General features: G+C 39.3%; 2 protein-coding genes across 2 annotated transcripts; one reads left to right on the forward strand and one right to left on the reverse strand.

The window, feature by feature from the left end:
* The first annotated feature begins 34 nt into the window (after positions 1-34).
* Positions 35-5,762, forward strand: LOC145460580 (ras-related protein rab7). The gene is made up of 5 exons (XM_081445442.1): positions 35-122; positions 2,043-2,114; positions 3,229-3,355; positions 4,181-4,399; positions 5,062-5,762. The coding sequence occupies exons 2-5, from the start codon at positions 2,062-2,064 to the stop codon at positions 5,278-5,280; spliced, it is 618 nt and encodes a 205-aa protein (XP_081301568.1). The 5' UTR covers positions 35-122; positions 2,043-2,061; the 3' UTR covers positions 5,281-5,762.
* Positions 5,763-5,835: 73 nt separating this feature from the next.
* Positions 5,836-15,380, reverse strand: LOC145460569 (uncharacterized). Its single transcript, XM_081445422.1, has 13 exons — positions 15,293-15,380; positions 13,675-13,757; positions 13,398-13,457; positions 13,254-13,289; positions 12,820-13,040; positions 12,375-12,640; positions 11,695-11,785; positions 10,987-11,036; positions 10,548-10,637; positions 9,359-9,438; positions 8,740-8,838; positions 8,361-8,439; positions 5,836-7,534 (listed from the first exon to the last, which is right to left on the reverse strand). Exons 1-13 carry the CDS (start codon positions 15,372-15,374, stop codon positions 7,431-7,433), a joined length of 1,341 nt encoding a protein of 446 aa, XP_081301548.1. The 5' UTR covers positions 15,375-15,380; the 3' UTR covers positions 5,836-7,430.
* Between the last annotated feature and the right edge of the window lie 6 nt (positions 15,381-15,386).

The following is a 15,386-nucleotide window of genomic DNA, read 5'->3' on the forward strand; positions in this document are numbered from 1 at the left end:
GGTGCTGATGACGTAAGAAGAAATATCGGCAAGTCACGAGACCCAGGTTTCAGGGCTCCGCCATATTCTTACGTTAGATTGTGTCGCAACAAACTTTCGGCGAGTTTGCTCTTCAGAAGACGGTAAGTACAGAGGCTGTTGTGGCGACGTTAAGTTGTACACCTTTCTTTTCAGGTATATACGTCTTAACGTGGCTTAATGTTTCTCATTTGTACCAAAGATCTGTGGTGCACAGTGTCAGTTCACGTCTCGAGGTCGAACGAGGGGAAGATGGCGTTTGCCGGGGTAGTCACACTTCGGCCAAATCTCAACGTAAAATGCACGCACAGTTGTCTTTGGGTGCGATATTTGTGATCATGTTTATTTTTTGGTGTTCCTTCTTCCTGTTACTGTCCATGTAAGGCGTTGAACTCAATTGAGGATCTGTGAACGTCGCAATTTACATATTCGTGCAGGTTTGAAGTTACGATCCTTCGATTTCGTAATTTGATCGAATTGAACACAGATTGCTACATCAGTGGGTTTTCATCGGCCTCAGGTTATGGTCTTAACTATTTTAGATTCTTCCCAATCAACTTGCTGTTACGGAACGTTATGGAAGAATGCCAGAATGTGGGACCATACCGATATTTTGCTGTTGTCGGACAACGCGCTAGTTCAGGAAATTATGTGGGGCATAGTCTAGCAAACCACAACATGTTTCACTTCGCAAAACTAGCATTAGACAGTGACCAGTGCTTCTTCTTTGCTAGTTTTCTTGACAGAAATCAAAGGCAGTTAAAAACCAGGTCTAATTAACCAAATAATTACGTGTTGATCTTATCGGACCTCTCAGCTCAGCTGTGAATATGTGGTAAATTTGGTTATGGATTTTTATGTAGAACGTACAGATTATGTTCAACATAGCAATAACGAAGCTTATCATTTAAACAGAACTTAGAATTAAACTCTTTCTTAATTCTGTCTGTTTGCTTGCAGCTAGTGGCAAATGAAATGAGGAAAAGTTTTTTGTTCCTCAGTTGAAAGATTTGTCAGCAAGTGTTTTAGAGGGTGCTTTTTACTTTCTTTCTGTATATGTACTTTTGAAGTTACTTTATACAGTGGATAAAGTTAGTGTTTGGAACAAACAAATCCAGGACATCAAAAGAAACTCCAAAATTGTAGAGGAAACTGTAAGGTTGATAAACCTAAAGGAGATATTAATGAACCAAATAGGACATGGATGGTAATGAAGACTGGGAAGGAATGAGATAGATTGTAAGCAAAGCTCCTAACAAGCTTCTTAAACTAAAGTTAATCTTGAAAAATGTGCTAAATCAGAGTGTGTACTTTGGCTTCCATGGCCAAATGTTGAAGTTCCTACAAGTAGTGCTAATTTCCGTGTTGAAGTGCATGTAGATTTTTGATGTTTGTTTCAGTGAAGTTCACCTAATTTTATTGGAGTTGCCTAAAATTTTTTCTATGGAAAGTAGATGCAAAAAATAACCTGAAGATCACGTTCAACAAAGACTACAGAGCACATGCTAAGAAAATGTAAATTAGGGGTAGTTTGTTTCAGAAATAAAGCATGGCCATAAATTGGGGATGTATTAACTCACACCTGTCATATGATGACTACCTGCGGAAACTTGCTATGCATGTTTACACGTAGTTGCAAGGCAAAGACAAAACAAGAATATTATAACAGCAGCTTCATCACCAATACTTGCTATGTCCTTTGAAGAAGTCTCATTGTTAAGTTCATTTGAGTGCTAAATGAACATAACTGCTCGTTCACGTTTGCTTGTGTGAGAGATATCTTATTGTTGGATTCACATTCTGTACGTACTTGGTTAACTAGAGTCTGGTTTGACTGAATTTAATTTAACATTTGAAGTTGCTGACAAAATTGAATAACTAAGATCAAGTTAAACTTTAAGTTATTTGGACTCATAATCTTGAAGTTGGTTGTTTGCCCTGAGCATAAAAAACTCCAGCAAATATCACTGACACGATAATTATTTAATGTCATTTAATTAAGACTTCCTGTTGCTTTTTGAAAGGTTTTGCAGGTAAACAACTATGGCATCAAGAAAGAAGGTTCTTCTTAAAGTCATAATCCTTGGAGACAGTGGGTGAGTTAAAACAGATGTGCCATGTGTGGTATTTGATAGTGTTTATGCTGTGTGTTCTAGGGTTCTCATTAAGTGCCCGCTGCCAGCTTAAATACGGCTACTTTGATTTCTTAGCAGCATACTTAGTGTAAGTTGTAAAGAGTAATGTGACTGTCCTTTTCTCGGGATAGTCAAGGCTGTAACTAGAGAGGGGGCATTCGGTGAGGTTGTGGTACATGTACATTTTACGTTACATGTACATTACGCAGGTGATGTATTTTGTAGGATAAAAATTGAAGAAAAAGTCTTTGTAATCCCTTAATATTCTTGGCGGTTTGACCTTTTCCAAAAATGACTTATTTTAGGAAATATCTCCAAGAGAATGTTTAAAATAGCATTTCAGCGCCAGTCAGTGTCGAAAATTTCTGGGGCAACATGCTCCCAGACCTCCCTAGATGCTTGTCTCTTTAGCACTCAAATTGGTGTCAGTCATCTACTGCAAGAAACTAGCCCTCTACTTCCAAAATATTATTAATGAGAACCCTGGTGTTAGGACAAACTTCTGTACATGTCCATACAGTGCATTTTGTCAGGCAGATGAAAATTTGATCAAATCCGGAAAAGAGGCAGCTACAGAGTAAATGATTACACTAAGTCTTAGATTCTGATTTTAATAAATTATTTGTTAGATTTAGACTGAAATCCAAGAGCTGCTTCTTTCAAATTCTTGTCGAATTTGCATTTGTATGCTGCAAATGTCTGATCAAATTTCTGATCAAACTGTCCAAAAGGTGACAGGCAATCCAGAGTCTCGGTGTTGGTTAACGTTGCACCTGTAGATTGTGAAGCAGTCTCATTTAAACAGGATCACCCACTTGCTCAGTATCCAACAGAGCAAATGCAAGTTTGACACAGATACCTTTGAGTGGCTCTTGCATAACTTACAAAACCCTATTTTATAAAATAGCCTGTTAGCCCCTAGGGATTCATCACACCTACTTAAAAAAAGGTAAATTTTCTCTACAGTTAACATGAAACATTGACCAGTGTACATAATTAACCTTGTGTAATTAGCAGAATGTTAATATATACTGTATGCATGTATCTAATGGCTGTTTTTCTTGTTGTATTTAAGGGTTGGTAAAACATCTCTCATGAACCAGTATGTCAACAAAAAATTTAGTAATCAATACAAGGCTACAATCGGAGCAGACTTTCTCACAAAAGAGGTGATGGTCGACGATAGGCTAGTTACTATGCAGGTAAGAGGAGCTGCCGAGTGATTTGATGCTTGTTTTCTATGCACAAGTTAATTCTTCAGTGACAAGTTATCCGATCTAATGAAACTTGTTACACAAGACAGTGATAATTTCCCAAGAAGCCACTTTGTATAGATTGAAGTGTTCTCTCACAGAAGGTGTGTCACAAGTATGATGGCACTTGTGGATTCTGCTAGCCTTGTAAGGCTATCAGGAACTTTTAACATGAGGATAAAATATAGTTAAGTGATAAGGAAACTTAAGGTCAGGGATGTTGCTAAAGGGGTAACCGGTCGTTTCGCCAGATAGCGGTTTCAACCATGGTTAGTTTGTTTGGACTGTAAGTCTGTTCGCTCAGGCTGAAAGTTCAAAGAAGGATGTGTTTTTGTTGGCATTTTGAAACAAAATTACACAAAACATATTCCCTGTTCTTTAATCCGTTGACCAGTGAACAAAAATTTAGTCGCGTGCACTCATAACTTGGGCCCCTCGGGTGATCAGGCATCCTTTTGGCAGCAGCCTTGATGGAGCTAATAGTCCGGGTGAACAGACTTGCATGTACAGTCCAGGCCAACTGGCTTTTGGGAGAGATAACTGCAATTCACTAAGGGCCGGCTGCTGGCTAATTTCTATGTCTTAAATTTCATGTGAAAACAAAGACTTGGATGGACTTTGGAGCTGTCAAGGCCAGAAAAGCAGCTGGGCTTGTTAATGAGCTGGCTTAGTGTTTTCTTTGTTACATCCTTGAGAAGTACAAATAGTTTATTTCAACTACAAGACCACAAACAGTTTTACTGATTAGTATGAAATACATTTTATTCTTACCAGATATGGGACACAGCAGGACAAGAAAGATTTCAAAGTTTGGGTGTGGCATTTTATCGTGGTGCCGACTGTTGTGTACTGGTCTTCGATGTGACGCAACCCAGTACCTTCAAGACATTAGATAGCTGGAGAGATGAATTCCTCATTCAGGCAAGCCCAAGAGATCCAGAGAACTTTCCTTTTGTTGTCTTAGGAAACAAAATTGACTTGGAAAACAGAGCGGTAAGATTTGCAGATTCTTTTTTAAATAGATTAAACCTTGTGATCAAAGATTAAAAAACGGTTTAATTTTTTTTAAATATAAATTTTGATGTTGAAAAGCCAAAAGTATTGTATTTGTTGGCATTCGAACAACAACGTCAGAAAAAACTAGAACTGCAATATGCACTATTATATTGTTTATATGTGATATCTGCTGGAGTTGATGTGAGTCTGCAACTTGTGGTCATTGTCAACATTATTTAAAGTTCTCTAATGATCCTGGCCAGGGCTCAGACCCAGAATAAAAGTCTGCGTACGAGCCAAGTGGCCCATCAGACTGTCCAGAGCTTATCCCTATTTCCATAGCATGAAGCGGCTAGGAGTATTTCTACTCCCCCCTGGATGGGATGCTAGTCCATCGCAGGGTTACCCTCCAGAGTTAAATTTGCCAGTATCCATTTGGAGAGAAACACTGTCAGAGTAAGTTGTCTTGCCCAAGAACACAACACAATGTTCCCAACCAGGACTTAAACATGGGCCGCTTGATCCAGAGTCGAGCACAACAACCATGTGGCCACTGCGCCTCCAAACCCAGAATGCTTAATGCTAATTATTGGGCTATCACATTTCCTGCGTAACATACATGAACTGGACTATACTAAACTCTACCAAAACTTCCTCAGGTCAATGCCAAACGCGCACAGTCATGGTGTCACTCAAAGAATGACATTCCGTACTTCGAGACCAGTGCAAAGGAGGCCATCAATGTTGAACAAGCATTCCAGACCATTGCCAAAAATGCTCTCGCCCAGGAAACAGAGGTGGAGTTATACAACGATTTCCCCGACCAAATAAAGCTCTCTGGGGACAGCAAACCAAAATCGAATGACTGTGCTTGTTGAACAGAATTCAATACTAACTGTAGTTCTTTGAGGTCTTGTATTGAGATGATGTATCGTATGAAAGAGGTGCAACTCCTTGCTGTAATGATTGATATACTCACTGGCCAATGAAGTAAATTGCTCAGGACATTGGCGAACTAAGACAAAAAAAATAAAGCTTGCCTTGTTCAAGTCAGTGCGCGAGGTCTAGTTACTGTCAAGGATGTGCACATTTTTACCCAAGTTTGTGGCATGGAAAAATGTCCTTAGTCTGATATTTTGTAGCATTTCATTCACCTATCTATCTGGGCTGGGAACTCAATATGTTTTTGTCAGACATTTTTCCACACAAATAGATTTATTTGCCGTTCTTGATTAAAATATTAAGCTATCACTGCATGATTCAGAATTGTGAAAATTACAGTGCACTGTATTACCTGTAGAGCATAGATTGAAATGAATGTACAATGTAAGTAATTGAAATAAAATGTAAAACTTTGGTACCAAGTTGATTTTAGTGTGTGAAGAAAATGTGAATCTGTTTTCCTCTGGAGATCTGGGTTTGATATTAGTAGCAGGTTTGCATGCAGCAAAATTAAGGAGGCTTCAACAAATTGGAAGGCGATAAGTATTGTTCCTCCATTACACAATCTGTTTGATTTTCCCACTCTAAGGCCCTCTGCACTAGAAGTCCAGCATGTGGTAATTCATTTTATTGTCTCCTGACGTTTTATGCCATCCCATGCAGGCACTCTGCCTTCTCAAGCATCTGTCGAGTCCGAGTCCTTAGAGTCTGGAAACTAAGGTTTTGATTCATTCCCAGGCTTCACTCGGGTTGCTCGGACGTCAAACGGATGAGATACCTTCCTCCCCTCGGTTATTTGATTCATCCTTGTTCGCCTGCGACCACGAATTAAACCGTGTCAGGAGAAAAACACCCGAGAACCTATTTCGTGCTGCCAGGCAGAGTTAGGACGAGAGAGGCTTTTTTCTTCCTCAGTATTTTCAACGTCCTCACGGCTGCGGTCTAATGTCTCGCAGACACCTCAAAATTGTCCTACTCGGCTCGTAAGTGGACTCAGTAGAGTCCTCGGCCCGAGGAATAGATGGGAGATGGGGAAATCCCTGCGGTTCCTATCGGATCCCCGAGGGGAAAGTGCTACAAGGAACATTGGTTTTCCTATGGTAGCATAGTCGTTCATAATTATACAACTTGTTCTTTCAAAGATTTGCTATTCACCATTTGAAACGACTGCAGTTCTTCAATTACTTGATGTTCTTTCAAACAGTACCCTGTATCAGAAATCATAAAACTTTGTTTCTCTCGGGGAGTCTGTTTTCTAGGGAAAGAAATAATCCCTGGATAATCATATTTTCTTTCAGTATTATTTTCCAAAATAACTATACAAAAGTTCAAATTGAGCCCTGAAACTACTGTTACAATTGAGGGTTAAAATCCGAGGTTTCGCCGATCCAACAGATCCGAGACATTTGGAATCGGTGAAACCTTGGATTAAGCTTCAGTTTTAAAAATAGTTTCAGATTTGAACTTTTGTATTGTTACTAAGTTGTTACTAAGGCGAGAAAGTTTAAGACCTAATTTTTTTTCTGTAATCGTAATGTGAGGAGGTAAGTATCTTTTACATATTGTCCAACGCGCTGTAGCGTGAACTGACGATAGCACCTCAAAATTTACACAAAGAGTAGCAGAACTACCTTTATTCCACTGGTCTCTGTCTACTTATTTTCAACTATAGATTGTTGATAGTGAAACGTTCCTGCCTTTGATCAGAATTAGTCCGCTATAAAAATGAAGACGATAGTTGAGTCAGTTTTACATCTTAGTTTATTCATCTCTTCATTGCAGCAACGAACCTTAGTCGAGAGAACAGTTGTTTTCAATTGGACAAATCGCATTGAAGCATTCTAAGGGCTTCCAATCTTTATTAACCAATCAAAAACAAGTACACCCACTCGCGAGTACTTCCGGAAAATTGTCCCTTGCCAGCATGCCGCAATGAGGACAGGTCGTGTTGCTTAGCAACTCCGGCGTCAAAAAATGCCGGCTCAGTGAATTCTCCGAGATGGGATGTCCTCCAGGTACTCATTTCCTCGACTGAACACGTGACAAACACACGCACGTTCCTTATAAGAATTAGGTTCTTCGCGGATCAAAGATCAGCCATGAGGTCGAGTCTTCTGAACTTGTCCAGGTTGAAGAAGGCGCCTCTAACAGTACGTCCACCAAAGAATCGTCCATTGAGGTCCACAAGAGCTGAGGGTAAACGACATAACGGAGAGAAAAGTAGAGTGAGAGAACACGAACACTTCAATAGTTGAATATCAAAGTGTTTTATGCACATTTACAGTGGAGGGAAACCTGTGTGAGTCAACCAAAACAAATTTTGAACTCTAACTGAATCGCACCACGATTTTTGACTTTGAATTCAATCAAAATGTCAAAGGGATCTCAGCCAAACACAGAAACAGAACGCTGCGTTTGTCTACAGGGCCAACCTCAGTTTCTTGCTTTACAAGATGTACTCCAAAATTCCTGCAAATTAATTCCAAATTGAACTCGAACCCGTATGATTACCTATACAAACATGAAAAACTTCGAGTAATTTTTTCCTGTATATTATTACGCTATTTAATACAATTTTCATTCTTTTTAGCTCTCCTGGCCGACCTAATTACCTCATCCCGTTTGTTGAGAGCATTCAGCGGCGGATCCTGAAGTCCTCCCCCCCCCCCCCCCCCCCTCCCGGGTAACAGTCCTACATCGGGTGAAGAGCTTAAGTCAGCTGGAAACTGTTGATGTGTTGCAATCCGAGTCTTTGATTCCGCTAGCGACTGCTGCTCCATAAAATACAACTATTATTGTCATTTTTCCATCACGATTGTATGCTGCGGGTTTACTATTACGCTTTGCAACACTCAAAAATAACACACAAGACCGCGTTCTCTACTCTCTGTTTAATAGCACAGGCTACGAAAGCTAGCTAAGCACTCCCTCCTTAGGTTCTCCAATCTTCATTGTCCAATAAACCAGATTTTCTCCCCCCAGTTTTGGCGAAAAGATTTCTGGCACTTTTATTTACCTTTTATAGCAGACTCCACCCGCTGGAATTCCACAAAAATTCGCACAGATTCCTCTTCGACCTGCGCTCCTTGGGGAAACTGAAAACGAAATTTTTAAAAACATATAACATACGTAAAAAATTAATTTGAAAAAAAAGTTTCTTGTCTTTCCACGCGACGTTATTTGGGAACACCTTATTTCGCTTAGTAACCTATCCCACGGAAACTGTTGGCTCAGCTAGTTCGAAAAATTAACTCTCCTTAGAGGTTACAAACACTTAATGTCAGCTCTGAGAATTTAGTTGATGATTTTCGTAATTCTCATTACCTGTCTGCTTGATAATGCATCGATACTGCAAGGAGAAATTACATGTTGATCCTGACTAAAATAACACTTACCTCGTAAATAATGACTTTGACAACCTCGCCGTATTTGGCGCATTCTTCGACAACTTCAGGTTGCAACTCTTCGTCCACTTCACCAGGGCCTACCATGTTCTAAAACACGAACAAAAGATGATGAGCACTGTCACGCTACGCTTCTGTGGAGAGAGCATGGCGTGACAGAAAAGCTGCAGGACAGAAAAGTTGCGTGACGGCCATGGACATCATGATTTATTAGGGACGGATCATTATTTTTTCAGTGGGGCTTGGGCAGTTTTCTTAAAAATACTCCTGCACAGCAAAAATTGCTGGAAAAAAATCGTGCAAGGAGAGCCCTGGGGAAAAAAAAATCGATCAGGTCCTGTTTACCTACCAGGTCCTGTGTTTGACTAAAAAGAAATTCTTGCTCAAGCTATTGCCCACCTAAAAATGTCACGCACAACCTAAAGGTGAGAAAAAATTCCTGTCCCAGAAAATTGCCCAATCCCACCTCAAAAAAATAATGGTGCGTCCCTTAATGTTTACCTTGTAAAGAGGAAAAAAACGTTATAACTATTTCATAAAATGCCATGCAATGATGCAAAGACTGGAGAGCACTCTAAAAAACAGTCAAAAGAAGAAAAACGTTACTCACTCTAAGAACAACGACTTTACTCGGATTCTTCATGACATTTGTTACCGGCTCTGTGTCCTGAAGAGCAGCAGCTTTTGATTCTGTTGATCAGAAAAATATACAGTCCCAAGATCAAGTCTTCTTACTAATTGCTATAGAATTCTTTTGTGTAAGTTCTGAAAATTTCGTGGTACACAAAGGTATAGTAGGACGTAAATCTATACAACCACGATCCAATGGGCAAGCCCAAAAATACGCTAGAATCGAGGGTGCCGTGCATATACATGTAGTTCGTGATTTTCTTTTTTCTCGTCACCTAATTACGTGAAAATATGTTGATACCGTATGGAGAAATTAAATATTCATCAGTGCTTAGTTTACCTAAAGAGGCTTGTGTGAATCGCGCGTGCGCAAAGACGTTCACAAACAGGTCACGCAAAACGAAATATCACGGAAAACGAAATATCACGCAAAATGAAATATCACGCTATAAGATATAACACGCAAACGCTTTTAACTGATAATATTGCACTACATTTTGACTTCTACGTTCTCGTTACCCAGATTGAAATCCAACCTCATTCTACTAAGTGCCCTCGGAACTTAAATCTACCTAGCCTGCCCCGACCATTTTCCTTTAGAAATAATCGAGCGGGCGTGAAAACGCGGAGCGGGTTAAAGGAGCTCAGTCACGGTATTTTGAGTTATTTTGGCCACATACAAAATTACCTTTAAATGGTAGGAAACCTGAAAATAACAGTTTAATAAGATAGAAAAACACCAAAGAGATAACGATAAACCATAAAGGAACAAGGATGGCTAAGGATGGAGAAGATTAACACGGATTACAAACGACGAATTTGAAAAATTGAGGCTAAACTTTTCAATATGCGCAAACCGTGACTGCGCTCCTTTAAAGATATCTATTTTCTTTTAGCCCATCCCAACCTTTTGCATCCGCGCTGATTCAATCCCTCGCAAGTTTACACTTGCTCTTGACGATCTTAACAGAGACTAGAAGATATGTGTGTGACGGAAGCGGGTGCATTACGGCGGAAAAAGAACTTTACGCGATGACGGTCGGCGAGGACTACACAGAACTTAAACTGGTCTCCAAAAGTACCGATATATTTGTACTTATTTCTCGCGTTACTTGTACTATTATTACCGATTAACGAAAGGAAAACTGAGTTCAAAATTTAAATAATACCTTTGTCTTTGTCGATTATCTTGCCGCCTCGTTTACTAGTTTTCTCCACTTGTAAACAAGTGTTGATTCCTTGTTCCTGTTTTCCCAAACCTACACAAATACAGAAAAATAAAGCTCTTTGTCTAACTCATGTAGTCCCAAGCTTAAAGTATCAACTCTCCAAACTTGTTGGCATACATTTCCTTCCATTTTAGTTTCGAGAATCTAAAGGAACATCAAGAAAGCCTGCCATGAAATGCCAGCGATCTACAACCCTCAGGGCTGAGGGTGGGAGACCTGGAGCAAGCTTGTTCCCAGGGTCCTCTCCAAATCTGTTCCCTGGGAACGAGGTTGGTCAAGGAGCTGACAACGAAAGACAGTTCAGGTTAGCGAGTTGGTAGCTAATAAAATATAAGTGCATTTAAGTGTTATTCATTGTGGTAAAAGAATAATGTGTTACCTTGTCCATCTTTCCATCCGTATTTAGCCATGATTTGAGATGCAACAGGACTGTAAAGTAGATTAAACAATGTTACAATAAATGTATGGTTAAACCATCACTTTCAGTAAAATTCTCGCAGGTCTCTTCAATAAAGCATCTTTCTACTTCAGCCCAATTCTAAACAAATGTTCCAAAATCAAAATTTAGCCATTTTGCTGGGTTTCCTTTATGCCATGGATGCTGAAATGTTTTAAATTTATTGCTAATCTGCCCCAGTCTTATCCAATTTTAAAGGTCGGCACACACGAGGAGGGGACTCGTCCCTGCCACAAGTCGCAGGGACGAGTCCCATCGTGTGAACTAGCCGTTTTCACCACAAAATCTAGTCGCAGGGACTAAAATTTGGTCCCTGTGACTAGTCCCACAAATTCAAACTACTTTGAACTTTTGGGACAAGTCCCTTCAACTTGTTCCTCAAAACACTTCGTGTGAACTGCTGGTGGGACAAGTACTTGCGACCAGTCTCTTAGTGTAAACTCTTCAGGGGACTAGTTGCAGGGAGTAGTCCCCTTGTGTGCACCGACCTTAAAAAGTTGTTGCTCCATTTTAGTTTATATTTTCCTCTTTGGCGTTTTCAGGCTCTTTTTACATCACAAAAAGACTTAATATACTGTAGCAGTTGTGAAACAACTTTCTTGAGATTTGCTGGTCCTTTGTAAATCTCACCTGGCTGCAAAACCAACTTTTGGTTTTTCTCCTGTAGGATTAAAATCTGCACCACTAGAAACTGGCCAGCGCTGTTCCATGGGAGGCTCCACTGAAGAAACAACAAATGCAACAGGCATATTTTCAACTATTCACCACTTTAGAAAAGAGAAGAAACCTGGGACAAGTCTCATCACGTATCTTGCAAGTGGTTTGTGGGACTGTTGGACAGCACTTTCCACTAGCCCTGGTTATGATCCCACAAGCCACTGCGAGATGAAACTCGTCTCAGATTTCTTCTTGTTTCTAACATGGCACATTTGTTGACAGACAAACAAACAAAGTAAACTGACCAACCAATCAAGGAGAATAGTTTTGTGTGTTCTCTTAAACGTAACTGTATGTGATGCATCAGGGAAAAATATTCAAATCCAAAAGACTTTTCCAGGCAAATATACAAAGAAATTCCTTGACTTTTTAAAGACTAAAATGAATGGCAGGGCCAATTAGCCAGAGCAAATTATGATATAGGCAATATCCATGATTATCAAATTCTTTTCCTTGGTATTTGGGGTATTTATGATGACTACATTTAAAAACAACCCTAGGATCTAGGAAAAAAAAAAAATAAACAACTGAAGCAAGTGACTTAGTTTGCTTCATACTGGCTACAACCCTGAATGAAATTCTAGAAAACAAACCTTGTGTGTCCTGCATAAGAGAGGGAGGAGGAGCAATTGCTGCCCCTCCACCAAAACTTGGACGAGATGACTCTCTTCCATAGCTGTCATCATCGTCATCACCACGGCGTCTTCCTCTATCTCTGCCCCTGTCTCTGTGGTAATCGCGATCTCGATCTCTGTCACGATCTCTGTCCCGGTCCCTGTCGCGATCTCTGTCACGGTCCCTGTCACGGTCCCTGTCACGATCTCTATCACGATCTCTCTCACGGTCACGGTCTCTGTGCCTATAAAATCAAAGAATGATTACTATGAATATGTACATGTGCATGCAGGGAGTTTAGGAAAATCTGAAAGTGTACGACAAACATTTACATAAATGTCTTTCAATTTAGTAATAATAATCATCATCATCATCATCATCATCATAATTTCTCTCAAACCTCAAAGGCTTCACTGGCCTTACCTATCTCTGTCATAATCCCGATCTCCTCGTGATCTGTCTCGACTGTCTGTTCTCTCCGACCTTTCACCTCTGTCACCTCTCTCGTTTTCTTTGTCTTCTCTAAACTTTGCCTTGACAACTTCATATTCATTTGGTCTCATTGGATCGTACTCATCAACTACAATAGCAAGTGATGCTTCTGTCTCAATGAAGGGTTCTGGAACTTTTTGTACGTCCAAGTCCTAGCACAAAAAGGAAGAAAAAGTGGGTAAATATGTCTCATGCAACCTTCTCTAGTTTACAAATAACAGCAGGGTTTTCACAGAGTTTAAAAGTAAGCCACATTATTGTTTTAAAAATGTGACAGGGAACTGCGAAGTATGCATCTTTTTGTGGAGAGTCATGGATTTTTTTTTTTATGGAATGGAAACAGAATATTTCTACATAGAGCTTACCACCATTTCTCTGCCATCAAGATCTGAACTTGAATCCTACAAAATATAAAAAAAGCTGCATCAACAAACATACTTTTAAATTATAAAAGTAAAAATTTAACTAAAATTAAACAAATGATCATAATAAAACTAAAAAAAAATTACCTCTAAATCTTCATTTTGTCTCTTAGTGCCCAAAACTACCTGATTGACTGATTTTGGTCGCTGAAATGTAAACGCCAAAAAGTTATTCCATAATTAATGGCACACCCTAGATAACAAAACATTGACTTGAACTGGAAAATCTGAGAGTTTTCAACAAATCACAGCACAAATTTGAAAGAAAAGAAATAGCGTGGGTTTGTTCTGACCAATCATGCTAGAGCAACAAGAATGCTAACTGTTGGAACAGACTGGTTAATATTACATATCTAGAACTTACAGATGCTGACGCTGGTCTGGTCTGTGCAACTTTCTTCCTCTGTAACTGAGTCTGTAGAAGTTTGTAACTTGACGACCACCCAGCTGCAAGATAGTTAATTGGTCAGGACAAAATAAATAATTATATCATTAATTAATACGTCAATGGCTAGACGTTTATACAACACTCACGAATGTGAGCACTCTGTCAAATAGTTTCAACACTTGCTCCTCTCACTATTTTTTCCACGTCAAGTTGGCCTGCTTGTTTATCTATCTACTAGCATTGAGAGACATCTGTGTTCAGACCTAAACATTCTGATACCTGTGTGATACAAAGCTCTGCAGAAACCCATGTAATGTTTCTGATTCATTGTTGCTTGGTGTTTGTTTACTGTGTACACACAAAAAGGGATCAGAGACACTAACACTGTACATTAATATCTCTGTAGAACTATGACATATCCAATATTATATCTCTAATAAGGGGAAAGAACTCAACATTGAAAGTTTAGGACGTCGATTCATTAACTGAGTGAAAAAATGACACAGTGTTTGTGTTCAACAGTAATGCATAAAATACTTCATGAAGTGACTCATATCAAACATTGCACCATCACCAATCATTCATAATCATTGATTTTGGGAGCTATCAAAAACCCTTACTGGTTTCTGGAATAACAGGACATATTCATATTCTCTGTGTTGGGCTGGAACTAGCTTGCAATGGAGGCTCCTGTTGGGGAATATCATAAAAAATGGAGTAATGTCATTTGCATTTGAAAAGATTCCCCACATTAGCCTCAAATGCAAGCTAGTTCCAGTCCAATACCAAGAATATGAATATCGCCTATTGTGTGGTTCCTGAAAATAAAGGAAAGTATGAAGCTGAACTGGGATTTCCAGAGTGATGGTGGAGTTTAGAACCCAAAAAATCTTCCATGTGATACTGAAGGAGGGAGTTGGGGGGGGGGGGGGGTACGGGGGAGGAGAGGAGTTGGTATACATGTACAGTGTAGATACTTTCTGGAACAACACAAAGTGCACCATTACACAGTAAGACAACTCATATTCTTGGGAACATGTACATTTTCTTTTGTGTATACAAATATGGCATCAACGCCGATATAAGGCATCTTATGGCATATTTTAAAACAAATTATGCTGGAAATTTTGGACATGATGCAATACATGTAACTTATATAATCATAGAATGGATGGGGTACTAAAGTTCTGCTTTGTACATATATAGTCGTACAGTCTTCATCAATTCCCTAACTCACAGTTTGAAAGATTGATACGTGTTTTTTTCGGCAATTTGACATCACTGTCTTTAAAAATAAAAGTTTACAAGGATTTAGCATGGTTTGTTGTCTCATCATTTCACATTTAAAAACATTTTAAACGTGTGTATTTTACGTCTAATCTGCAAGGTAACGAGTAAAGCTCAGGTTTAAGCCTAGGTCATTGCTTTTAATTTTTGGCGATCATTCGAAAGCTAAAATGAATCGCATTGCATTGAGTACTCCGATCTTCAACACAACTTTGCGTTGAAAAAAATGTTAAGAAATACTGAAATTCGCTTCAGTCAACATAACAGAAATACAGAACAATGTTAATAAAATTGTAAATAAACTCACAAAGCTTGGTAATATCAGTTCCTTCGGTGGAATTTGATTGCATAGGCACACCATCGATGTCGACTCCATCGTAAAGCGACATGTTGGTTCGCCT

Source organism: Orbicella franksi, chromosome 11 (assembly GCF_964199315.1).
Source record: "Orbicella franksi chromosome 11, jaOrbFran1.1, whole genome shotgun sequence".
In the NCBI taxonomy this organism is placed as follows: domain Eukaryota; kingdom Metazoa; phylum Cnidaria; class Anthozoa; order Scleractinia; family Merulinidae; genus Orbicella; species Orbicella franksi.